Genomic DNA, 22,323 nt, shown 5'->3' with positions numbered 1-22,323 from the left:
CGTGGAGGGAAAAGAGAAAACATCCTAAGGATTAGCCATCTAAATAAGAACACAAGACTAGAACACAAATAAGTTTGAACACAAAGTTTGAGAACACAAAGACCTTTCTTTTGATAAGGACTTTTGGGGTAGATCATTTAAAACATTTCCTTAACTCAGCATTTAATAAACATACGAAAGTACTTGCGGGTGTTTCTCCACGATTAGACACGTAAGGCGATATTAAAATCATGAACAACTTTTAGACTAGACAGTCAATCAACTTCAATCAAAACCAGTTTTTTTTATCCACAACTTATTTCGCGATATTGGTAAATTTGGCAATTGAGCCACTCGTGATAAAAAAAAGGGGCCGTAATTTATAGCTCGTAATGAAATCTATATTAAAGCCTACATTTTTATCCATTTTTGTTCGGGTCATTCAAGCCGGTTGGCTGATCAGATTAAATTCTTCGAAGCGGAATCGAAGGGCAGAACTGCCTGGGCAGAACTAGGGTAGAAGGGCAAAAAATCTGGATTTGACAGGCAGTTAGTGTTTTTCTTCAGTCCCCTCCAGTCCTTAACGGCAAAACATGGGATGCCCTTACTAAACTCCAATCCAAGGTACACACTGTCTTTGTTGCTTTACACGATGCGATATTTATTTACGCACAACTTATTATTTAAGCCCTAGATGAAAGGGCTAAGTACCGTGAAGGGACCAGCACATTTAACTCACACAGACAGGAGCAGAAGAACTTCAGGAGGAGAAGAACCCTTGAATTTCAATCGGTCTGCAAGTTACAATAAAACAAAATTTATAGGAAATGCCACTTAAATCCTGGAGGTATGGGGGAGGTATTTCGGACGTTCAGACGTTACTCCAGGTAGTGAAAATCTAGCGGGGTGAAAGTGTAACAAGAGTGGTGGAACTGTGCCAGTCGTTACGGGGACCCTATTACACCCATGTGTAATAGTGCCATGTGGAATTGTGCCAAGAGTGACTAACCTTTCCACCACACGTTGCACTCCGAGATGCACAGCAGGTGGTGGGGAGTAAGGCAGCCCTCACGTATGGGAGGGCTACAAAAACACAACCAACGCGTTTGAAACTCATCCAGTCTTCAAAAAATAATTTATGATGTAATGACTAACCCCCTCCTCTTGCACTTCTCACCCTAATTGACTAATTATTAAGTTTGGTAACAATGGGAATTAAGAAGTTGCTTACTTTCCCTTTACTATGTATGGATGTACAAACCAATTTTTACATACTGGTGTAGAAGGATGCATTGAAGGCATATGGTAACATACACAAAACGATCAAGGCCTTTATCCCCTATGCGTATGCCTATGCTATACATGCTATACTATGCTATGCTATGCTATACTATGCTATACTATGTCTATGCTATGCTACACATGCCTATGCTAGCATAGGCATGTGTATGGAGGCTAAGTCATAGTTTGTCAAACATATTAAATATGTCAAGGAAATTCGGTACTTGTGCATTATTCAGAACACACTCAATAAGTGAAGTTATGTTAAGTTAGGTATCTTCTATCACTATGTGCTCCTTCTCGTAATGTTCATTCTCATAAGAGTATAAAGTCATGTTGTGTCCATTGATGCACTGTTTTGTTATGGGCAGCAATCCCTTATCCTGGAAAAATATAATTGCCTCTTTTTCAGTCTTTGGCAAGTCCCAAATCTTCATTTCAAATCCGTGTTCAGACACTATCTTCTATCGCTACGAGTAGCAACCCAAATTGAGTTTTGTCTTTGTGGCTATGAAACCGGTTTTTCTCATAAAATGTATCAGCATCGTAGTTTGTTTTACGAAAGAACCTAACTTCACTTATTGAGTGTGTTCTGAATAATACACAAGTACTGAAAATTTCTTTAGAATGCTAATAGTCAATGCTTCAAATGTCACGTTTTGTTCAGATATCTGATATTGGAGTGTGCTAAAACCACGACCCAGGAGCTGGCCGCTTAAAAAATCGTATGCATCAGGAGGTGTACCAGTTGTGATAGAAGTGTGGCAAACATAGCGTATTGCGAGCCATGCACGATTCGAAGGGGAACGGCGAGACCGAAATGTTTTAAGCGTGGGGGAACATTTGAGAGTAAGAGAGTACACCATGTGGTGGAGAGTAGGCCGCTCCTCATCCCTAGCAGTTGAAATTCAAGATTTGCCTACGATCCCTCTCACCAAAATGTCAGATCTGAAGAAGAAGACCTCGATAATTCTTCCTCTAGCATCAGAGAAAGTCTTCAATGTCTTATTGCGTTAATTAGTACCTCTATTAATTACATCTTGTTAAGCTTCTGTATTATCTTCCTTAGTTCAGTCCTTCACGGGTCGTTACACGTAAATCCACTTCAATGCAATGTTTTGTTTGTGTGCATTTTTTATTTGGTTACAGCGGGTATCTTTTAGCTCACCGTTTGTATACCCATATTACGCCCGTCCAAATGCAACAGCTGTAACGTTAAGTCATGGAATTTTCAAAGTTAGTTATTATTTGTGCTTTGTCAATACTTGGCGAGTGTGGAAATTATAGCGCTTACAATTTTTGGGCAGGTACTAATATTATTATTTTTTCTTCGTTATTTTATAATTTTTCTTTGTTATTTTGATTTATTTCTCTGTGTTCCTTTATTATTCTATTATTGCTTACTTTTTATTATTTTTCTTTGAGTTTGTCGTTTTTATTTCAATTTGTGACTTGATGTGATGTGACGCACTGTACAACTTGTGGAATGTCAGAGCGTCGTTCGATTTAGGTTAACTACTTACGTTATCCGCATGCCATGTGGAAGATGCCACATAGTTGCCACTTGGTACTGATTCTGGAATGTAAATATTATCCTTTTTTCACTTTGAAGTAAAAAGTAATGAAAAAACAAATATATGGGAACTTCAAAGTAGAGCTAGAAGACCCTCAAACAATAAGAAATCGAAAGAAAAAGGCTATTCGAATTTATTTAAGCAAAGGCTCGCAATCTTCCACCATAAATGTTGAATAAAATCGTATTTTAGTGTCTTAATCCCTAATGGAAGCGAGCTGCGAGCTTTTTTTTTATTTCTTTCCCATTGCTAGCAAGACGCTAGAACATCAAAGAGATCTGCCTAAAAGTTCATTTCAAAGCTAACTCTTATATCTATGTGCTTTCGACGTAATACCTTAAATTAGCTATTTTTTCAAGACCACACTACCTTCTTTTACGAAGAAATATGCTTTCAAATGGGATTAAGTTTGTTTATTAGATAGTGAAAACAGATAACAAAATTCTGGACATTTTGACAACATATGCAACGATCATCATCAGCAGATATATCAGTAACCTATATGTACTAATGACGATCACTGTATACGTGGTCGAAATATCCAGACTTTTGTATCTATTTTCACTGTCAAATTAAGGGATTTATCCTCATTTGAACGTTTATTTGTTCGTACCTACGTGCGTTTATAAATTCTTCTTGATAGTATTTAAATGCAATACAATATATTGCAAAAACAGTATTTTAGTCTCATTTCTGTACTAGGCCTATTAAAATCACGGCATTATGATTATCATGGACCCTAATCGAGTTTTTGACTCTACCATTATGTCAAAAAGAGTGATTTGTGACTTACTTGACTGAAGTCCCATCCATCCATGAAGGGTGTTTTGGGACTTCTTCCTTCACTATGTTATTGATGTGGCGTTTGTATGAGCATCTACCTTCTGTCAGGCGTAGAAGTTGCGGCAGGTTGAGTATAGAGAAGTCTTTCCATCTCTTCGAGGGCTGATCTCTGGGACGAGAACTATGCACGGAAAATAGTGAAGACTATTTTCGGAAGACGGAAAATTTCCATACGCTGGATATGGCCTGTCCACCTAAGTTGTTGCAATTTTATTTTGTCAAGTATGGTGTATTTGATCTTGAGGCTTTCAAACAGCCTAATGTTAGAGATCCTGTCCAGGTATATAATGCCAGTAATACGACGAAGTGACTTTGTTTCGAATGTAGCTAGGCGACGTTGGTTATCTGTTTTGTGGGTCCGTGATTCACAAGTGTAAATGGCAATGGAGATAATTAGTGTGTTGAAGTCTTCTTTTCAGCAGTGTCGGCAAATTTGTGTTCCTCCAGATTGGCATCAAGGCCTTAAAACTAGAGCTGGCAAGCACCAGGTGCCTCTTAATATCTTCCGAGTGGTTGTTATCGGACGTTATAAGGCTACCAAGTTAGGTAAAATCTTCAAACCATTCTATATTGTCATCACCGAGCTATGAGCTTTAGCTTTCTTGATTTTCCAGCTTTCATGAACAGAACAGTGTGATATATATATTATCACAGTGTGATATATATAAAAATAACAGTGTATATATATAACAGTAACAGTGTGATATATAACAGTAACATATAGTAACAGTGTGATATATTTAAAAATTCACCTGAATTTAACCTTCTAAATAGCAACCAAATCTGAAATACTGAACCATTTTTTTGTTTTCATTGTAGATAATCCATTATTATCACTTATCCCCTTTTTTCAATTTTAAATTTTTTGGCAAAGGAACGGTGTGGAAGTTACCAAGATTCCTAGAGCAGTTTCCATATAAGATCGTCAGTCGTGAGTTGTGAGCTGACTAATGAAGTAGGCTTAGCTTATCGTCTGTTTTTGCATGCAGCGAAAAGCTGACAGTTCATTATTTGCGAAAAAACTGGTGGGACTTGCAAAGCAAATCAAGGCCTGTAAAAGTGTTTCTGGCTGAAGTTTTAACTACTAGATTCAAATTGCTACCCTCATGACTTTTAGAACACATTCAATTTCGATTTTTTTTTTTTTTTTTTACTTTAAAAGATGAATGTGCTTTTAACACCCACGGAAAGCCACAACTGATATAACATCCCTAACGTAATTTTTTTGAGAAAATCAATTACTTGAATCAAAATGCTGTTAATTTTCAAAGTAGTCTACCAAGGACACCGAAAATGAAAACTAATTCTCTAAGTTGGTAATGTTTAAACATCCATATACATCTTAAAAAACAGGAAAACGGGAATTCAGTTCTTAATGAAGAAGATCTTCAATTTTCAGTTTTTTTTTTTTTTTTTTTTTTTTACATAAGCGCCCATCAATTTTAAAAGTAAAGAGCATGTGCTAAAAATCAACAAAAAATTAGCGAAAAAAATAAATTATCATAGAGCTCTTGAAAGCGTAAATATCCCGACTGCTGTAGCAGAAGGAAAACAACATTAATTGGCAACAAACTGGGTAAAATACAGACATTTTATGAGTAGAATTACGTAAAATATAGGCTAATCTTATTAACAAATCGGAAATGAAAGGAGTATATACATAAATACAGTGCAATAGGTAAAACTCCAGGCTAGGCATTAATTCGGTTATTATAAATAGTGGTACAAATTTTTCCGTAGTAAAACTGACCTTCAATATTCTATAATAACCAAAGAAAAAAAATATAGAAAACCCTTATTTTAAGGTATGGACAGACTTAGATAGTGCCAGGTGGCGAAAAAAAATATTCATTTTGAGGCCTCGGTACTTTAAATAGCTTGAATTTTCAGTTGTTATTTATGGCAAAATTTCACCAGCCAGTCATATAAGGCAGCTTAACTTTTCATTGGATTGCAGATGGTATTATTTTGGCCATTAAGACAATTTTTGATGCGAATAATATCGCCCAAAATTCTATTACATTAGGTGGTATAAACCTCTGAGAGAACTCAAATGAGTATAGATCAAAATTTCTAATTGCTTTTTTAAGAGACAAAAGAGACCCAATGGCAACTAGCCCCCCTCCCTCTGCCAAGTTTCTTTTCCCCAAATGTGTCTGATTGAATTTCTTATATAGCCATTTTGTTCAAACTAGACAAAAGATCATATAACAAAAAACTCCAGGGATAATAGAGCCTGCCACGACCTTGGGGTAAGTGTTGTGAATTGTGCCCCGGGGTATATAAGGTTTTATTGAAGGGAGGGTAGTATAAACTTTGGACGGGGTTCATTCGATTGTAAATCAGAATTTCCCAAGACCTCTTTTTCCCAAATGTATCTGATCAAAATTTTGAGATAGCCATTTTGATCAAAATAGTTTAAACTAAAGATCAAATAAAAAAAAACTCAGGGATCAACACAACCCCGCCAAAGCCCAGGGTAAGGGTTATAAGTTATGTCCTGGGGACACATAAGGATTTATGTAAACAGTGATCGTATAAGCATCAGAGGTGGCTCATTTGATTGGAAACTGAAATTTCTATTTACGTCTTTAAGATTCATCAAAAGTTATCGGTGGGTATATACCCCCTTCCCCACCCTCTTTTCCCAGAATGCATCTGATCAAAGTTTGTCTCAAATACTCCAGTGGTCAGATGACATAACTTTGGGGTCAACATAACCCCCTCCCCGAAATCTGGGGGAAGGATTTAACTTATACCTCGGTGGCATATAAGGTTTAATGGAAAAGATGGTCGCATAAACTTTGGAGGGATATCAAATGATTAGAAATTGAAAGTTCTAGTTTCATGTCTCCCCCCATTGTGCCTTCCCTCCGCCCAAATACATCTTATCAAATCTTTGGAATAACCATTTTGTTCAAAATATTCCAAAATACAAATTACTATAACTTCATGGTTGAGAGATCTTCCATAACCCCCGGGGCAAGGATTGAGACTTATGTATTTTACTCATTATTAGAATGTAGCATTTTTTGTGGCAGGGATGTTCACATTAACTTTGGAGGTGGCGCTCTCGAATGAAAATTGAAACTTCCAGTTCTTTTTATGAGTCAAAAGTAATCAATGGGTAACTAGCCCACGCCCCTCTTTCTCAAAGGGCATCCGGTCAAAATTTTGAGATAGCAATTTTGTTCAGGATCGTTCTAAGACCAAATAACTGAGCTTACGGGGCTGAACCCCCCAGCCCTGGAGAAATGGCTCTGAGTTACGGAAGTTGCCTGTTGTTACTTTGATACTTTGTTCACTTTGATATCTTTTTTAATTTACGTGGCAACTTTGATTTACAATGCAAGGGTTGTAAGTTAAACCTCCAAACTCGCCTCGTCTCTCCCTTAGGACTGATTCTGTGTTTATCTGGACTCTGTTTCAAAACAACTGCTGAGACGCAAGGGCCGTTAAACTAGAATAAATATTTCTCAAAGACACTGTAGTAACAGCACATTTGGTAGTAATTCGTCGAAAAGCAGACCAAATCTTTTAAAAGGACGCTGGAACTTTCGATTTCCAACTGACTAAGGCTCCCCAAAAATTTATTTCGACCACCCATTCCACATGCAAAGTCTCTGGGAAAAAATAAATGAACGAATATTAATAATTTGAACCCTTATGGGTCTTAACTATAAGGAATATCACCATCTAGTAGTGTCTAGGGTTAATTTAAAGCTGAAATTTTGGAACGGTAACTACCTTCCCGGAAGTTAATATGTTGGTAGGCTCCAGGATGAGAATTTGAGAGAAACTTTCCAGGGACAGTTGAATAGTAAACTTGAGATTTTAAAATTTGACAATGTGGAAAATAGTTGGAATAATTTAAAAAAAAACAACTTGTGAAGTTGCTGATGGTGTCTTAGATGTCCTTTGATACTTTGATCTACTGATGTGTCCTTTTGATAACCTTTTTGTTTATATACGGGAAGAAAGTTAACACTGCAGATAGGAATATTAGTGAAAAAGCTTTATGTTTAATAGAGAGGAGAAGGGGGGTTTGTACAGGAATTATCTGATTGATAGATCGTATGAAAACAAAAGGAATATAAAGAAAGTGGAGAAAGCATTAAATATGAACTAAGGATGTGTGAAGTGGATGTCATGGATAAAGCAGTCGAGGATCTGGAAGATTCAGGTAGAAGGCATAATAGTAAAATATTATACTGGCATATTAATAAATTGAGAGGGAGCAGTCAATCCGGACCTATCCCAGTTAAAGATAGGAACGGGTTTACAACTACTGATAAGGAAAGAGTTAAAGAAAGATGGGCGAAACTTTTTGAGAATGTGCTAAATCGAGATTCAGTGAAAATGAAAAAGTTTGTTATACTTGAAACAATATTTTTTTTTTTTTTGTGCATGGAAGAATTAGAACAGTACTAAAAGGATTAAAAAAAAAATACTTACTCTTTTACTTTTTTACTTCAGTTTTTACTCTTTGGCTACTAATTGAGTAGAGGCTTAGTTGTCAAACTCCTTATGTCCGCAGTTTTATAGATTATGTGACAAAGAAACTACTTCAAACAATTCAGAGGATTGTGAACGCGATGAAAGTAGCGCGAAGGTGGAGGTTTTTTTCATATGGGGCTGATAGGTGAAAAGGACTAACCTTGCTAAATTACTACCCAAGAGCAAGGAAAGTCTTCGGAAAATTTAATTGCATAATACCTTCGTCTGCTCACGCGGAGCGACTGTTTTCGGTTGATGCTTTGAGATGCAATGCTTTGAGAACATGCTTTGAGATGCAATGGTTGAAAAGCTACTGTCCTTTAATACAGAAATTTTTTTAAGACAGAAAATTTCCTATTTCCCTGCTTGTTTAGTCTTCGTCAGTACCTACTAGGAAACGAAGTAGATATTACGGTGGTAGATAGATATATAGATTGATTTTCCATGTAACAGTAAAATCATTACATAACAATCTACAAATCCCCACAAAGGCTCAATGATTTATAGAAGGGAGATTATGAAAAGATCACATAAACATTTAAACTCTTAACATTTAGACATTAACATTTAACCATAATCATTTGAACTCTTAACATGTGATGCATTCTAGATGAAAGTGTGATCAAAATGAATAAACTTTTAGAGGTTTGCAAGTTCGAGGTGCTAGACGAGATTTGAAAAATAATGTTAAGAAGACTAAGTCGCTAAGGCTAGGAACAAATGAAGATAAAAAGGTGACGTTGGCTGACAAAAAGATCGATCAAGTGGACAGCTTCATCCACCCTGGTAGTATTATTAGTAAAGACGATGGGTGCCGTGAAGATATAAAGATATAAAGATATAAAGATATAAACACCCTGAGCCAAGGCTCAGGGTGTTTATTCACAGTTGAAAAAGTTTGGAAAAATAGGAAGGCAAACCCACGAACCAAGAGTAGAATACTGGAAGCTACAGTGATGACAGTGGTCAAATATGGTTTTGAATCATTGTGCTCCAAAAAAGTGCCAAAGATTCTCCTTCTTGGCCAACCGTCTAGGGCTAAATAGAAAGCAGGTCGCCCGTGGTTGCGTGGGTGGAAGTCGTAGAGAAGGATTTAAGGGAACTAGGAATTACCTGGGAGGGTGTAAAAAGGGAACCTTTTAATAGGTTGGGATGGAGGAGGAGTTTTCGTAGCTGTGATGCCCTCAGGTGGTTTGGTGCTGCGCCGAGTTGTTGTTAGTAGTAGTAGTAGCACTATTAAGTCAAAGAGAGTTTAAGCTTTGTTTAAAGAAAAGGGGTTAGTTGTTAAAACTGTTGCGGTTTTTCTGAAAATATGATTTTCACTATTTCACGGCATGCTAGCTAGTACATCATAGCAGACGCCGTAAGTTGTTTCCACAAAAAAAAAATACGTAGACACCTCTCCCCATCCCACTGTTCAGAGCTTCGATCTTTGCTACCTTCTATGAAGGCTTTGCCTCTTTTCAGTATTTTGCTATAACCTACTGCCTCCCTATTAAAGGGTTTCCTACTTTGTTCCCAGTGTGATTGCCAAAGGAAACACAAAAGAGAAAATCCAGTTGTCAATTTCCAGAACGCTTTTACAACCAGTTCTAAGCAGTCCTAGTTGCAGTCCAAGTTCTAAGCAGTCCTAGTTGCAGCAGTAGTAGTAATGTTTTGCCTTTTGGTCAGTTCAATATCCCTCTCGACAAGTCCTGGAAGTTTCAACTTCTGCAATTAACCATTTGCTATGACATTACTGATGTCCTTTTGATAACCCGTTTGTTTATATACGGGAAGAAAGTTAACACTGCAGATAGGAATATTAGTGAAAAAGCTTTATGTTTAATAGAGAGGAGAAGGGGGGTTTGTACAAGAATTATCTGATTGATAGATCGTATGACAACAAAAGGAATGTAAAGAAAGTGGAGAAAGCATTAAATATGAACTAAGGATGTGTGAAGTGGATGTCATGGATAAAGCAGTCGAGGATCTGGAAAATTCAGGTAGAAGGCATAATAGTAAAATATTATACTGGCATCTTAATAAATTGAGAGGGAGCAGTCAATCCGGACTTATTCCAGTTAAAGATAGGAACGGGTTTACAACTACTGATAAGGAAAGAGTTAAAGAAAGATGGGCGAAACTTTTTGAGAATGTGCTAAACCGAGATTCAGTGAAAATGAAAAAGTTTGTTATACTTGAAACAATATTTTTTTTTTTGTGCGTGGAAGAATTAGAACAGTACTAAAAGGATTAAAAAAATACTTACTCTTTTACATTTTTACTTCAGTTTTTACTCTTTGGCTACTAATTGAGTAGAGGCTTAGTTGTCAAACTCCTTAGGTCCTCAGTTTTATAGGTTATGAGCAAGCGCTCGATTCTGTTGATAGACGAGCTTTAGCAAAGTTCTTATCCTTATATGGTATACCCGACAAACACATTTAAGTGCTTAGTGCTATGTACAAGAATAATACTGCTGTGGTTAAGGTAGGAAAGGAGGTTAGCAGCAGGTTTTGTATTGAATCAGGAATTCAACAGGGTTGTTTTCTATCCCCCTTTATATGAATCAGTTTGATGGACTTTGTCTTAAGGAGCACAGGCAAGGCAATGGGAGACCACAAAATCAAATGGGAGGAAAATTTTCTAGAGAAATTGCCTAGGGATTATTCTGGGTACCCAGCTGGGTGATCATATTTCAGACAATAGGCTGTACGAAAACTGTGGCTCAATCCCGCTTTCTAGGGCTATAATGAAAGAAAGGTTGAGATGGTTAGGGAACGTTCTGCGGATGAAGAATGACAGATTGCCCTTTTCAGTCAACTATCTAGGGCTAAACGGAAAGCAGGTAGTCCTCGTCCGGGGTGAGAGGATGTTATAAAGAAATATTCAAAGGAAATGGGAACTTCTTGGTAGGGTGTAAAGAGGGAGACTCTGAATAGATTGACATGGAGGAGGAGCGTCTTAGTTATGTTGGCCTCAGTTGGCTTGGGGCTGCTATGAGTTGTTAGTAATAGTAGTAGTATTAATGGTCTGCGGTTGCCTCTGACTTAAATAGAAGATTAAAAATTTCAAATTCCCTTCCAATGCAGTTCCAGAATTATCCAGGGTAAAAAGGGGGGTCTGTGGAGGAGGAGGGAATTTTCTACGAAGGGTATTTCCGAGAGGGGAGGGTGATCGTCGGCTCCCAGGGAACGACGGCCTGATCATAATATTGCTCAGGGATATAAAAAATAAAATAAAATGAGGAGACTGAATCTGCTTTGGCCCCATCATCGTTGAAAATCCAGACTATTTAGTTCTTTGTGATGAGGTAAGTTTAACAGCTGAAGTAAATGGCTTTGCGCATTCTTTTAGGAAGATAATTGATATTAAAAATCCATAATTATAGACGTTGCATTAAATAGAAATATTTTTTCTTCAGGTTAAATTAAGATCATCTGACCGTACTTTTAATGAAAATTAGGTCGGTAGACACGCTAAGTCAATCTTTAAGAAGAGGATTCTTGCTCAATATAATTGTTGAATAGTCTTTTATTTATTATGGCTTGGTTTGTTGATTCAGTCTTTCTTGTGCTCTGTTAAGAATTACTCAAAAAGGTTATTTTTTTGCAATTAAGACAGCTGGGTGGAAGTGCCTGACGAGATATCTTCTGTCATTTTCATATTTTCTGTCATGCATCTATCATTTTCGCTTCTTTTCTGTCCATTTCCTGACATTACCCTTGTTTTGCTCGGCTATTCAAATTATAATTTTTTTCTTGTTTCTTATATGTCAATCCTGCCTGTAGATATACGAGGCCAATTCTGCCTCGTAAAATATGTCGGTAAAGATAACTTCGAAGACCACACTGCCTTTCCATGACGAAAGTAAAACAGTTCAAAATAGGGATGATACCTTTTTATTGACAGTGAAATATAAAATTATTTAACTGGATATTTCGAACACATATACAGTGTTCATCATCAGCAGTAAAACAGTTTTACTGCTGAAGATGAACACTGTATATGTGTTCGAAATATCCAGTTAAATAATTTTATATTTCACTGTCAATAAAAAGGTATCATCCCTATTTTGAACTGTTTTACTTTCGTTATGTCGGTAAATACGTAAAATACTGGTAAAATACGCAAAATACCATTAAAATCCGTAACATATGTTAATTACGTAAAATAGGTAAAATACTAATTTTACCAAGGTAAAATTACGGTAAAATACGTAAAATATCCAAATTTAACAACAATATCTTTTCAACACAAATTTAACAACGCTATTGCAACACTATTATTATATATCGAAAATTCAGTTTAAATTTATTAGTTCTTTCCAAGACTGTTCACTACAAACAAGAGTTTCGATACTGCCCCTTTCCCTAACTGTGTAAGTCTAAGGGATACTGCGTCATTGGCACTTCACTGAAAATGAATTATATTACAAATGTTTTCTTTTTTAGTTATTACAGCTTTGAAGATGAGAATAATTACAGTGAAATAAAATCTTGCACAAAAAACTCACGGAGTAGTGAAATGATAGTTGCAGTAAACAACGCTAAAATATTTGTGACTAATTAGTTAAATTTAAGTTTGATGTCCTGTCTTAATAGCTTACTTTCTGCTGACATTTCATCTATGTTTTTTTTTGTTTTCATTAAACATTCCTTAAGTTACATGTCGTTGCGGAAGTCCTAAGTCAACGAATAAAAACACCCAATACGGGCCTAACAAAAGGCCAGGTAAATTTTCGAGGGCCACTTTTGGTCATTGAAACTACGAAACATTCTCATCCGATTCGAAATTGAATATTTTTCTGCCATTTTCTTCCATTTTTCATTTTCTTCCATCGCAAATACCTTTTTTGTGAATATTTGTAAATAAAGTGAATGCACTTTTTATGGCAAACTGTTTTGTTTTTGTTTTCAGTTAAGTGGCGCTCAGACGGAAGATGTGGAGAAGATTTTGTGCTGGAAAATGGCTCCCCATCAGAATGTGACCCCAAAAGTGAAAGACCATGCTGTTCTGCCTTCGGGTTCTGCGGAAAATCCAAGTCCCATTGCACGTGCAAAGGATGTCGAGACTTTCGGGGTAAGAGTTTTATCGGCTATTGCTTCACTCAGGGTAAAAGAGTGAGGATAAATGCCATATTTGAATGTTTGCAATTTCCAGTTAACTGATTAGGGAAAAAATGATGGTAACATTGAATTTAAGACTGAGATGGGTTTCTGACACGCCCATCAATTGATAAACCAAGGTTGATTATTACTTACCTGGCAAATAATTGTAACTATATGTATGTTTTTTTTAACTGAAAGTAAAGAGCTACATTAAAATTTAAAAAACTGAATTTATTCTTATTTGAAGGGGTTGCCCCATCCTCAATACCCTGCTCTTTACGTTAAAGCTGAGAAAAAGTTATGTCTCAGAGAAAAGTGTAAAACTAACTGTGGCTAGACGACAGGCATCAAGCGCGTCAACCACAGTAAAAAGTCGTTGCGTAAAAAGATCAAAACCAGCCTACATCGGGACCACCAGGAATTTTGCAATGATGCTGCCTTAGATATGGAAAAAGCAGCTAGAAATAATTAATCAAGAAGGTTGTATAAAACACTAAAAAAAAATAACCTGAAAAAAGTCTCCTATCACAGGTCCCTTAAAAGTTAATCAAGCTAATATGACTCCTGACATACAAGGTAAACTTGATCAGCGAGGAATCACTTTAAAAACCTGCTTAATCTAAACACAGATGGCCAAGATGCAGCGTTGATGCTGCCACCTACAACCGCCGTAGGAAATTTACATGGCTTTACTTTCAGCTTCAGAAATACTAAATGCGATTAAACCAGCTTAAAAGTAATAAGTCGCCTGGCCCCTCTTCAGTCTGATAGGGGAGAAGTAGACCTTCCCATCTGACTGGAAAGTTTCAGTAATAATCCCAGTATTCAAAAAGGGGGATAAATGTGACAGCCGTAACTACAGTGGGATATCACTCATGAGCATGGCTATCAAGGTATTTGCGATGAAAGAAAATGAAAAATGGAAGAAAATGGAAGAAAAACATTCAATTTTGAATCGAATGAGAATGTTTCGTAGTTTCAATGACCAATCTTACATGAAAAGTGGCCCTAGAAAATTTACCTGGCCTTTTCTGGCCTTTTGTTAGGCCCGTGTTGGGTGTTTGTATTCGTTGACTTAGGACTTCCGCTATGACATTTAACTTAAGAAATGTTTAATGAAAAAAAAACAAAAAAATAACATAGATGAAATGTCAGCAGAAAGTAAGCTATTAAGACAGGACATCAAACTTAAATTTAACTAATTATTCTTGCTGATTTGTTTCCAAGGCTCACCTTGCCAAATTCGACGAAAATGAATTTGGCTTCTAATTTTGAAACAACTGAAAGAAAAATCTTAGAAAAATATAGTTTTCATGATTGACTAGACTTAAGCTAGGTATAGGGGGCAAAAAGTACTTTAATATCTGTCCTAGATTATATCGGTAAGATTTTTCCACAATTTTCTGGATTACTCATAGTTTACTTAAATTTCATTAAATTTTTTGTGTGTCTCTTTTCTTCTACGCTGTGTATATTTTCAAATACAATTTTTTTTTTAGGGAAAATGGACTTATGTTACTTCAAATTTAGCGAAATAGAAGGAATGATTGAATCACCCAACTACCCTCAGAACTATCCGAACAATGCTGACTGTCGAATCGATATTGCAAGAACATCAGTCAAGCAGTGTGGAGTTAAGCTAATAAGTAATTATTTTCTTATAATTTTTTTTTTTAGTTTTTTTTTCTTTAGCAATTCACTAATGTCGGGAAAATTAACAGCACAAATTTTAATCAAATGACACTTTAAAGAACACTTTGTAATGTAAAAAAGAAATAGTCTTGTCAGCAGATATTGCTGTAATTGCACAAAGTTTCCCTGACTCTTATAGAAGAAAAAAATGTCCTTTCCAGATACTAGTACCATCAAGTGGAAGTACCATCAAGATTAAAGACTGATATGTCAGTGACACATTCAACATAAGAGCTTTCGTACAAGATGCAAGAGCCTCTCTTTCCAAATCGACCAAACGAACTGCACAGAGGGGAGTCAGAGGATAGGGGAGGGTATTTTTTCTCTCCCTCGATAGTTGTTTGAAGAACTCCTAAATATTGTAAGGATAATGAACTAAATATTTTTTTTCTAATTTCGATTAATGTCAGGATGGGCATTGGTCGATTTCTTCCATGTCTAGTTTTCTCCACTATAGACCTTATTCTTATAAAAAGTTTAGAATGCTGATTGTGCTTGACGAACACAAACCAAAAAATATAAAGGATATAATAAAAAAGATTAAAAAAGAACTTGAAGTTGATTTTAAACAAGTGAAAAACTTCAGCTGAACAGATTATAGTGCTCTTTCTGCGTTGTTAATGTTCACGCCAAGAGGTAATTTATTTTTTTGTTGTTTTTCTTTAGCACTAAGAACGGCTTAGCTTTGTTTTTTTCCCACTGGCTGAAAAACGCCCTTGTTTTCTTGGTATTTTGAATTTAGTATTTTGCTAGTATTGACTCTGACCAATTCTTTTATTGTCTGAAAGTCAAACTAGCAAGTTCCTGGGCAAGAAATTTCTGTCTTAACCAGGTCAAAGACTTTCTCCTATTTTTGATAGCCAAACAGAGCAAGTTCTTGGGCAAGAAATTTCTGTTTTAACCAGGTCAAAAACTTTAAAGAGCGCATTCAACGTTGGTGAAAAAGAGCAAAAATTTGAAAAATAGATTATTTGAGTATAATGCCAAGAAGAAAGCTCAATATACATATAATGAGTGTTGCTATATTATTTTAAGCACGGCTAATTTGTTTATGTTTTTTGATGATATTATTTAATCTTTTCAGTATTTATTTTTCCCGGTTTCCGTATATATTGAAATAAAAGTTCTGAAACTGAAGTGACCAATTGTGACGAAAAAGAAAAAGAGGTTCAATGCCATAAAAAGAAACAAAAAAAGAGCAAAGACTCGAATACTTCAAAAATTACAGATGAGCACAGACAAGAACAAACAAAAATCAGGTATAGAAACAACAAGAAACCAATTTAAGTGGAAAAAAGGACAAAAAGAATATAAAAATTGATGAAAATGTTAAAAAGAAAAACCACAAAGAATATGCAAGAGTAACTATTGCACGTCTGTCTTGTTTTATGAAAGAAATCTTCGTTGTTTGTAGCTCCGACTTCACCCCCCCCCCTCCTCCCGGGAATTATACGAATTTAAGCTGCTGGTAGTTCAAAATAGAATTTCTTGCATATAATGAAACACCATCTACAGAAAGTAAAGTAGTGCCATCTGTAAAATACTGATAGTTTAATGCAAAGAATGTATCAATGCATAAATTGTCGATAAATGGAAAATAATGGTGTCTACACGACAGATTAAAGATAACTCATATAGGTGTCCAGCTGATCAATTACTTTGTGGCCAATAAATTTGGTGCTTATACTCGTCTGTATTCATTTTCTTTTAAAAATATTTTTGTGAACATAGCCTGTTAAAAACAAGCTTATTCAAAACGTTTGTTTCTTGAAAAAGAGATGAAAGAGAGTTTAAAATAATACGCAAAATAATCAGAATTTTCCTTCTGATTATTTATCAGTTTTTAATACTATTTTCATTAATAAATTTTATTCAATTGACACAAACTGAATGTTTTAATTTATTTATCATTAATAAGCATGTTCAGGCCTGGATTTGCCAATAGGCCCGCTAAGCCCAAGCCTAGGGGCACACAATGTAAGGGACCGCAATAAATTATCACTGAGTGAGTTTTTTGTGACAATAACTGGACTGACGTGATTTACTGTCAAAATGTCACTCCGCCATCGCGCGGAGTATTGTCACTCTGCAACCGCGCTGCCTATTCACAGAAAAGAGATTTTAAAACTAGATAGGAGTTCCGTTGCCGATTAGAAACTGGCATATGTCTCCAAAGACTGGTAGCTAAGAGTCCTGTATCATTTATCTCTTTCATTAATCATTGGCTCATCAGTTGCGTTCTGTTCATTGCTTCCACCGTCCCCGAACTCTCAGGAAGAACCACAAAAGTTTTTCAAAAATGGAATGTCAAAACACTTGGGACTAGAAGTGACACTGCTTCAAAAACTGGCTGTAAACAGGGCAATACTGTCTTCAAACACATAACACAAAACTCAACACAAAACTTAACACAAACACACAAACACTTGGAACTAGAAGTGAGACTGCTTCAAAAACTGGCTGTGAACAGGGCAATACTGTCTTCAAACACATAACACCATCAACATAAATATCTGCAAGGCATGCTTAATATCCGATCCTATTTTTAACACAAGAGAAAAAGTTTAAAAAAAAGTTTTTTCTACTGAAAGTAAGGAGCAATATTTAAATTTAAAACGAGCAGAAATTATTACATATATTAAGGGATTCTCCCCCTAATCAATGACCCCTGAATCACAAAAACCTTTTAACTAGAATATTAAAAAACTTCATAGTAAAGAGCAAGGTATTGATTGGGGGCGGGATTGATTTTCAAACTGCTTAATATAAGTAATAATTTCTGTTCATTTAAATGTTGCTCCTTACTTCCAGTTGAAAAAAACTTGTTTATTTAATTTATATTCTCATCGTTGTTGAAATAATGCTGGGAAATCCAGTGCCCCCTTCATAGCAATATTCCTCACGCCATGGAAACTTCCCCCAAGGATAGATACTACCACATAATCCCCCCTGCACTTCTAGGACCACTGGGTCGATCCGATCACCCCTGGAAAAAAAAGATTCTATGACTTTAAGGTGGTCTTTCCCCTTTTTTCGAAAATGAAGCAAAATTTCTCAGGCTTTTAAATTTTGATGAGTAACACAAATTTGATGAAACTTATACATTTTAAATCAGCATGAAAATCCGATTCTTCTTATATATCTATTGGTATAACAATTCCGTTTTTTAGAGATTCGGTTACTATTAAGCCAAGTCTTCCTTACTTACAGTTCGTTGCCACAAACTGTTTGATATATATATATATATATATATATATATATAGATGGGTGGGGGCGCTTCGCGCCCCCAAGCCCCCCCGTGCGCGTAAGTCGTTACGAGCCATATTAGTTACGTGCCATTGTAGTTGTGTCCCTTTGTCCCACCTGTGAATATAGATATATATATATATATATATATATATATATATATATATATATATATATATATATATATATATATATATATATATATATATATATATATATATATATATACATGTTTTAACTACGTAAAACTTGCGAATATACAACATTCTTCGATGTCCCATTGTCTTTGCATATAAATAGATTGTCAGGTTTATCGACTCTTGAACATGCAACATAAAATTATCCATGAGAAAAACAATCCGTATTCAGATCTATACCTCATTATTCTAATGATTGCCCTTGAGCTTTGTTGATGGTAATTGCTAATCGAACATTCCATGTGTCCCCGTCGTCATTTATATATCCCCCTGTACCCCTGGCGTCCCCGTTGTAGTTGTGTCCCTGTGCCCCGGTCGTCATTTATATTCCCAGTATCCCGGTCGTCATTTGTGTCCCAGTGTCCCAGTCTGTAATTTCTCGTTGAGCGTCCCGTTCGTCATTTATATTCCATGTCCCGGTGTCCCGGTCGTCATTTGTGTCCCGGTGTCCCGGTCTGTAATTTATCTTTGAGTGTCCCGGTCGTCATTTATATGTCCCGGTCGTTATTTGTGTCCCAGTGTCCCAGTCTGTAACTTCTCTTTGAGTGTCCCGGTCGTCATTTATATTCCCTGTGTCCCGGTTTTTCTCCTTTATTTTTCAGTTTTTTCCTTTTTTTAGTTTTTTTTTTCTTTTTCAGTTTTTAGTTTTTTTAGTTTTTTTAGTTTTTTTTATTAGTTTTCAGTTTTTTTTCTTTTTAGTTTTTTTTTGTAGTTTTACCTTTTTTTAGTATCATCATCGCTATCATTCTCAATATGTTGGGTTCGTTTTACCTCTGCTTGTCTTTCGTTATTATGAAATTTATTTTGCCGAACCATTTTTTGTATCAAGAAAGATATTGTAGGTATTGATGACCTTATCCATGTAAAAACACAAACCCAATCAGAATCGCTATCATTTCAAATTTGGACACGTTTTGACTCTCGGTGTCCAGGTTGATTTTCATGGACTCGCTCACATGTTAGGTGTTGCAAGTCTTCTAATCACGTGTGTCGTTGCTTTTCATTATCACTTTGACACGTTTCTGGATTTTCATTAATTCTGACAATTTAGCAATGACTTTGTTTTAGCTGCCTGTATTTGTGTTGTCGCAATTGATGTTCCAGGTTGTCGATTTTAACACCTTATAACCTTTGATAGTTCAGGTGTTGGTTCCAAAGAATCATCATTTATAGCAACTGCAACTGAATATTTTCGTTTTTTGAGCCTTCCAAGCTCTTTGGTTTTGGCGAAAACCAAAATTAAGGCTGTTAACGAATTCTCTCAGATTTCTGACCTATCTATATTTCTTTTTTATGTAAAAATGTCCCAAGATACCAATTTTCCTGAAAAAATATGGAGCCGTTTTCGAAAAAAAATACATAAATATATAAATACACATACAATTATTGCTCGTTTATAAAGATAATATATATTCATGTATGCGGCATTCTTCAACAGCTTTATCAGGGTCTAAAAGGTATATTTTGTCTTTATATAAGTGGTTCAAAATCACCTTCAGGGGATTGTTATGGATATACTGCCAAATTCATTTTGTGATAAATTTATATATATATATTGAGCTACTTTGAACCTTTGAGCTACTTTGAAGTTGAAAACATTATGACCCTTAATGGTTTGATCAACGCTGACTTTGAATGAAACTAAAGCGAGACATGAATTCAAATTTCGAATTTGTGGGTTAAAATCTTTAGAGAGCAAGTGACGTCCAAAAAAAGGCCGAACATTTGGCCTTTGAACCAAAGGCCAAATGACAATTCATTTGGAAATTGTGAAGGTGCCATTGCAATTTGACCAAGCTGGCAGCAACCTCCAAATGAATGACTTTTGATTTCATTATCGATTTGGTCTTTGAACTGTGAGGACATAAACTGGATTTAACTCTGAATCTAATTGGGTTGCGCAACTAGTGACATGAGTACAGTAAGAGATTAAGAAATATTATTATCTTTGAGCATTCAAAGAGTGTAGACGTAAAGCGGTATAATAAGACTTTAATGTAACCCTAATTTGCAAGCAGGAGAGGGGTAGTTCCCCCGTCGCAAGCGTCAACACTGGTGACCACACAATATTTATTTCCATTTGTGAAAATCGTCAATTTTTTACGAGTTATTTGAACAAACTTTGGCCTTAATTCAGTGGTATTGGAATATAATTATAAAGGTGTACCGTGTCCCGCAATTCCCGTGCCACTGGGCCACCTTTCCAACTGTGATTGCCACTTCTATCGTGGGCATGCCCATATTCAAGAAAAGTGCTTGTTATTTTGTGTACGGAAGAGAATAATGGAAGACTAATACTGTTCATTCTTCGCGGATTATAGCTGAAATTTTACAATGTCACTAGTCACACAGTCGTCCTTTGAGCAATTGAAGAAGCTGATCAATGAGAAGTTGGACAAAATCCTAACGGCACAAGCTCAAGTTTCTACAAAGCTAGACTCAATTTCGGCAGAAATTAAAATTCTAAAGGATGAGGCTGTGTTGCGAGACCATAAAATTTCTGAGCTTGAGTTAGCCTTGGATGACCAAAAGATCCAATTAGATTCGTTGGAAAAGCGGCTGCTAGCCTTTGAAGTAAAAGAAAGAAAGCTTAATCTACTCATTCACGGGCTTCCCGAAGAAAAAGCTTCCGAAAGGATGGAAGTTTCAGTTTCAAACTTTATTAGAAACAAACTTGAAGTCACAGAACCTATCCATCTGATGAAATGCTATCGCATCACTCCTCGGTCGTCAAATGTTACTGATTTGCGTCAGCGCGGTAACAAGTCTAAACAGCAAACGAAGCCCGTTTTGATCTTAGTCAGCTGTGAGAGAGAACTGCAGTTGATTATGTCAAAAGTTGGCAAACTCAAATCTAGTGGTATTGTTATATGTACGGATCTGCCACCCGTATTGAATTCTCGAAGAAGTGGATTGCTTGGGGTGGCGAAAAATGAAATCAAAAGGTGAAATCGTATCTTCCAGAGTGCGCCACAAAGGGACTGATGTTTGGCTTGAAACAAAAGTTTCTACTGCGTCTTCTTGGTCTCGTGTTTAGTTAGTGTCCCTTTGTTTTAGTATTTTCAGTTAATTGCATTGGACGAGTAAAGTTTATTGTTTGTCTCCGTGAATTGTTATTTTGTTTTCCATGTGCCCTATTCTACTGTTTCTCGTTTTGTTTCAGTGTACTTTCTTTTTCTGTTTTCTTTTTCATCTCTCTTTAAAAATGCAAAGTTCTTGTTCTGCTGCTTCTCCTTTTACAGCACCATTGTTTGGTATTCAGCGTTTGATCTTTTCGAATTTATGTCCATCACCAGAGGATCCGGTATGTTGCGCGCCTTACACTATGTCTTATGCTTTTAGATACTATTTGGCAAGTAATTTAAAAGCAAATTATTTTGTTAAGTAATTTTGTTGATATGTCTGATAGACTGAAACGGTTTGAGAGATACTCTACTGAGTTGAGTAAAATATTAAATTCAATAAATATAGGTGATGATCTAGCCCAAGACCCTCTTGTTCATAATTTACCCCATAATAGGTATCTTTTACCTGGAGAAATTATTCCTGTTAATAATGGCCTTTTTAGACTTGCGAGTTGGAATTGTTGTGGGCTGATTTCTAGCCTAGATTTTTTATCTACGTTCCTTCCTGGTAATAGGATAGGAGTTATGGGGCTATGTGAGACTTCTTTGAATGCAAATACCCTGAATGCGGCTAATATTCAAGGATACCAAATACTTCAGAAAAACAGATTGAATAATCAGAAAGGAGGACTTGCATTCTACATCCATACTTCTTTGTATTTTGAAGAAATTAAAGATTTCGACTCTCTATATGAGGAAATGCTGTTAGAATTTCTGGTTATCGAAGTCACCATAGCATCTGAAAAGGTTCTTTTATGCATGTTCTACCACCCTCTTAGTTGTAGCAACAAGAAATATT

General features: G+C 36.0%; 1 protein-coding gene across 1 annotated transcript in view; it reads left to right on the top strand.

Annotated features, from left to right (window-relative positions):
- The first annotated feature begins 2,356 nt into the window (after nt 1-2,356).
- Nucleotides 2,357-22,323, top strand: part of LOC136038471 (complement C1s subcomponent-like) — a 47,739-nt gene continuing 27,772 nt past the window's right edge. The window contains exons 1-3 of the mRNA XM_065721537.1: nt 2,357-2,567; nt 13,074-13,235; nt 14,764-14,910. Of these exons, the coding sequence (XP_065577609.1) occupies nt 2,483-2,567; nt 13,074-13,235; nt 14,764-14,910 (394 nt within the window). The 5' untranslated portion in view covers nt 2,357-2,482. The remainder of the gene's footprint in view (nt 2,568-13,073; nt 13,236-14,763; nt 14,911-22,323) is intronic.

Source organism: Artemia franciscana, chromosome 18 (genome assembly GCF_032884065.1).
Source record: "Artemia franciscana chromosome 18, ASM3288406v1, whole genome shotgun sequence".
In the NCBI taxonomy this organism is placed as follows: Eukaryota; Metazoa; Arthropoda; class Branchiopoda; order Anostraca; family Artemiidae; genus Artemia; species Artemia franciscana.
Note: the sequence above shows the minus strand (reverse complement) of the source record. Positions and strands in the feature narration are given on the sequence as shown.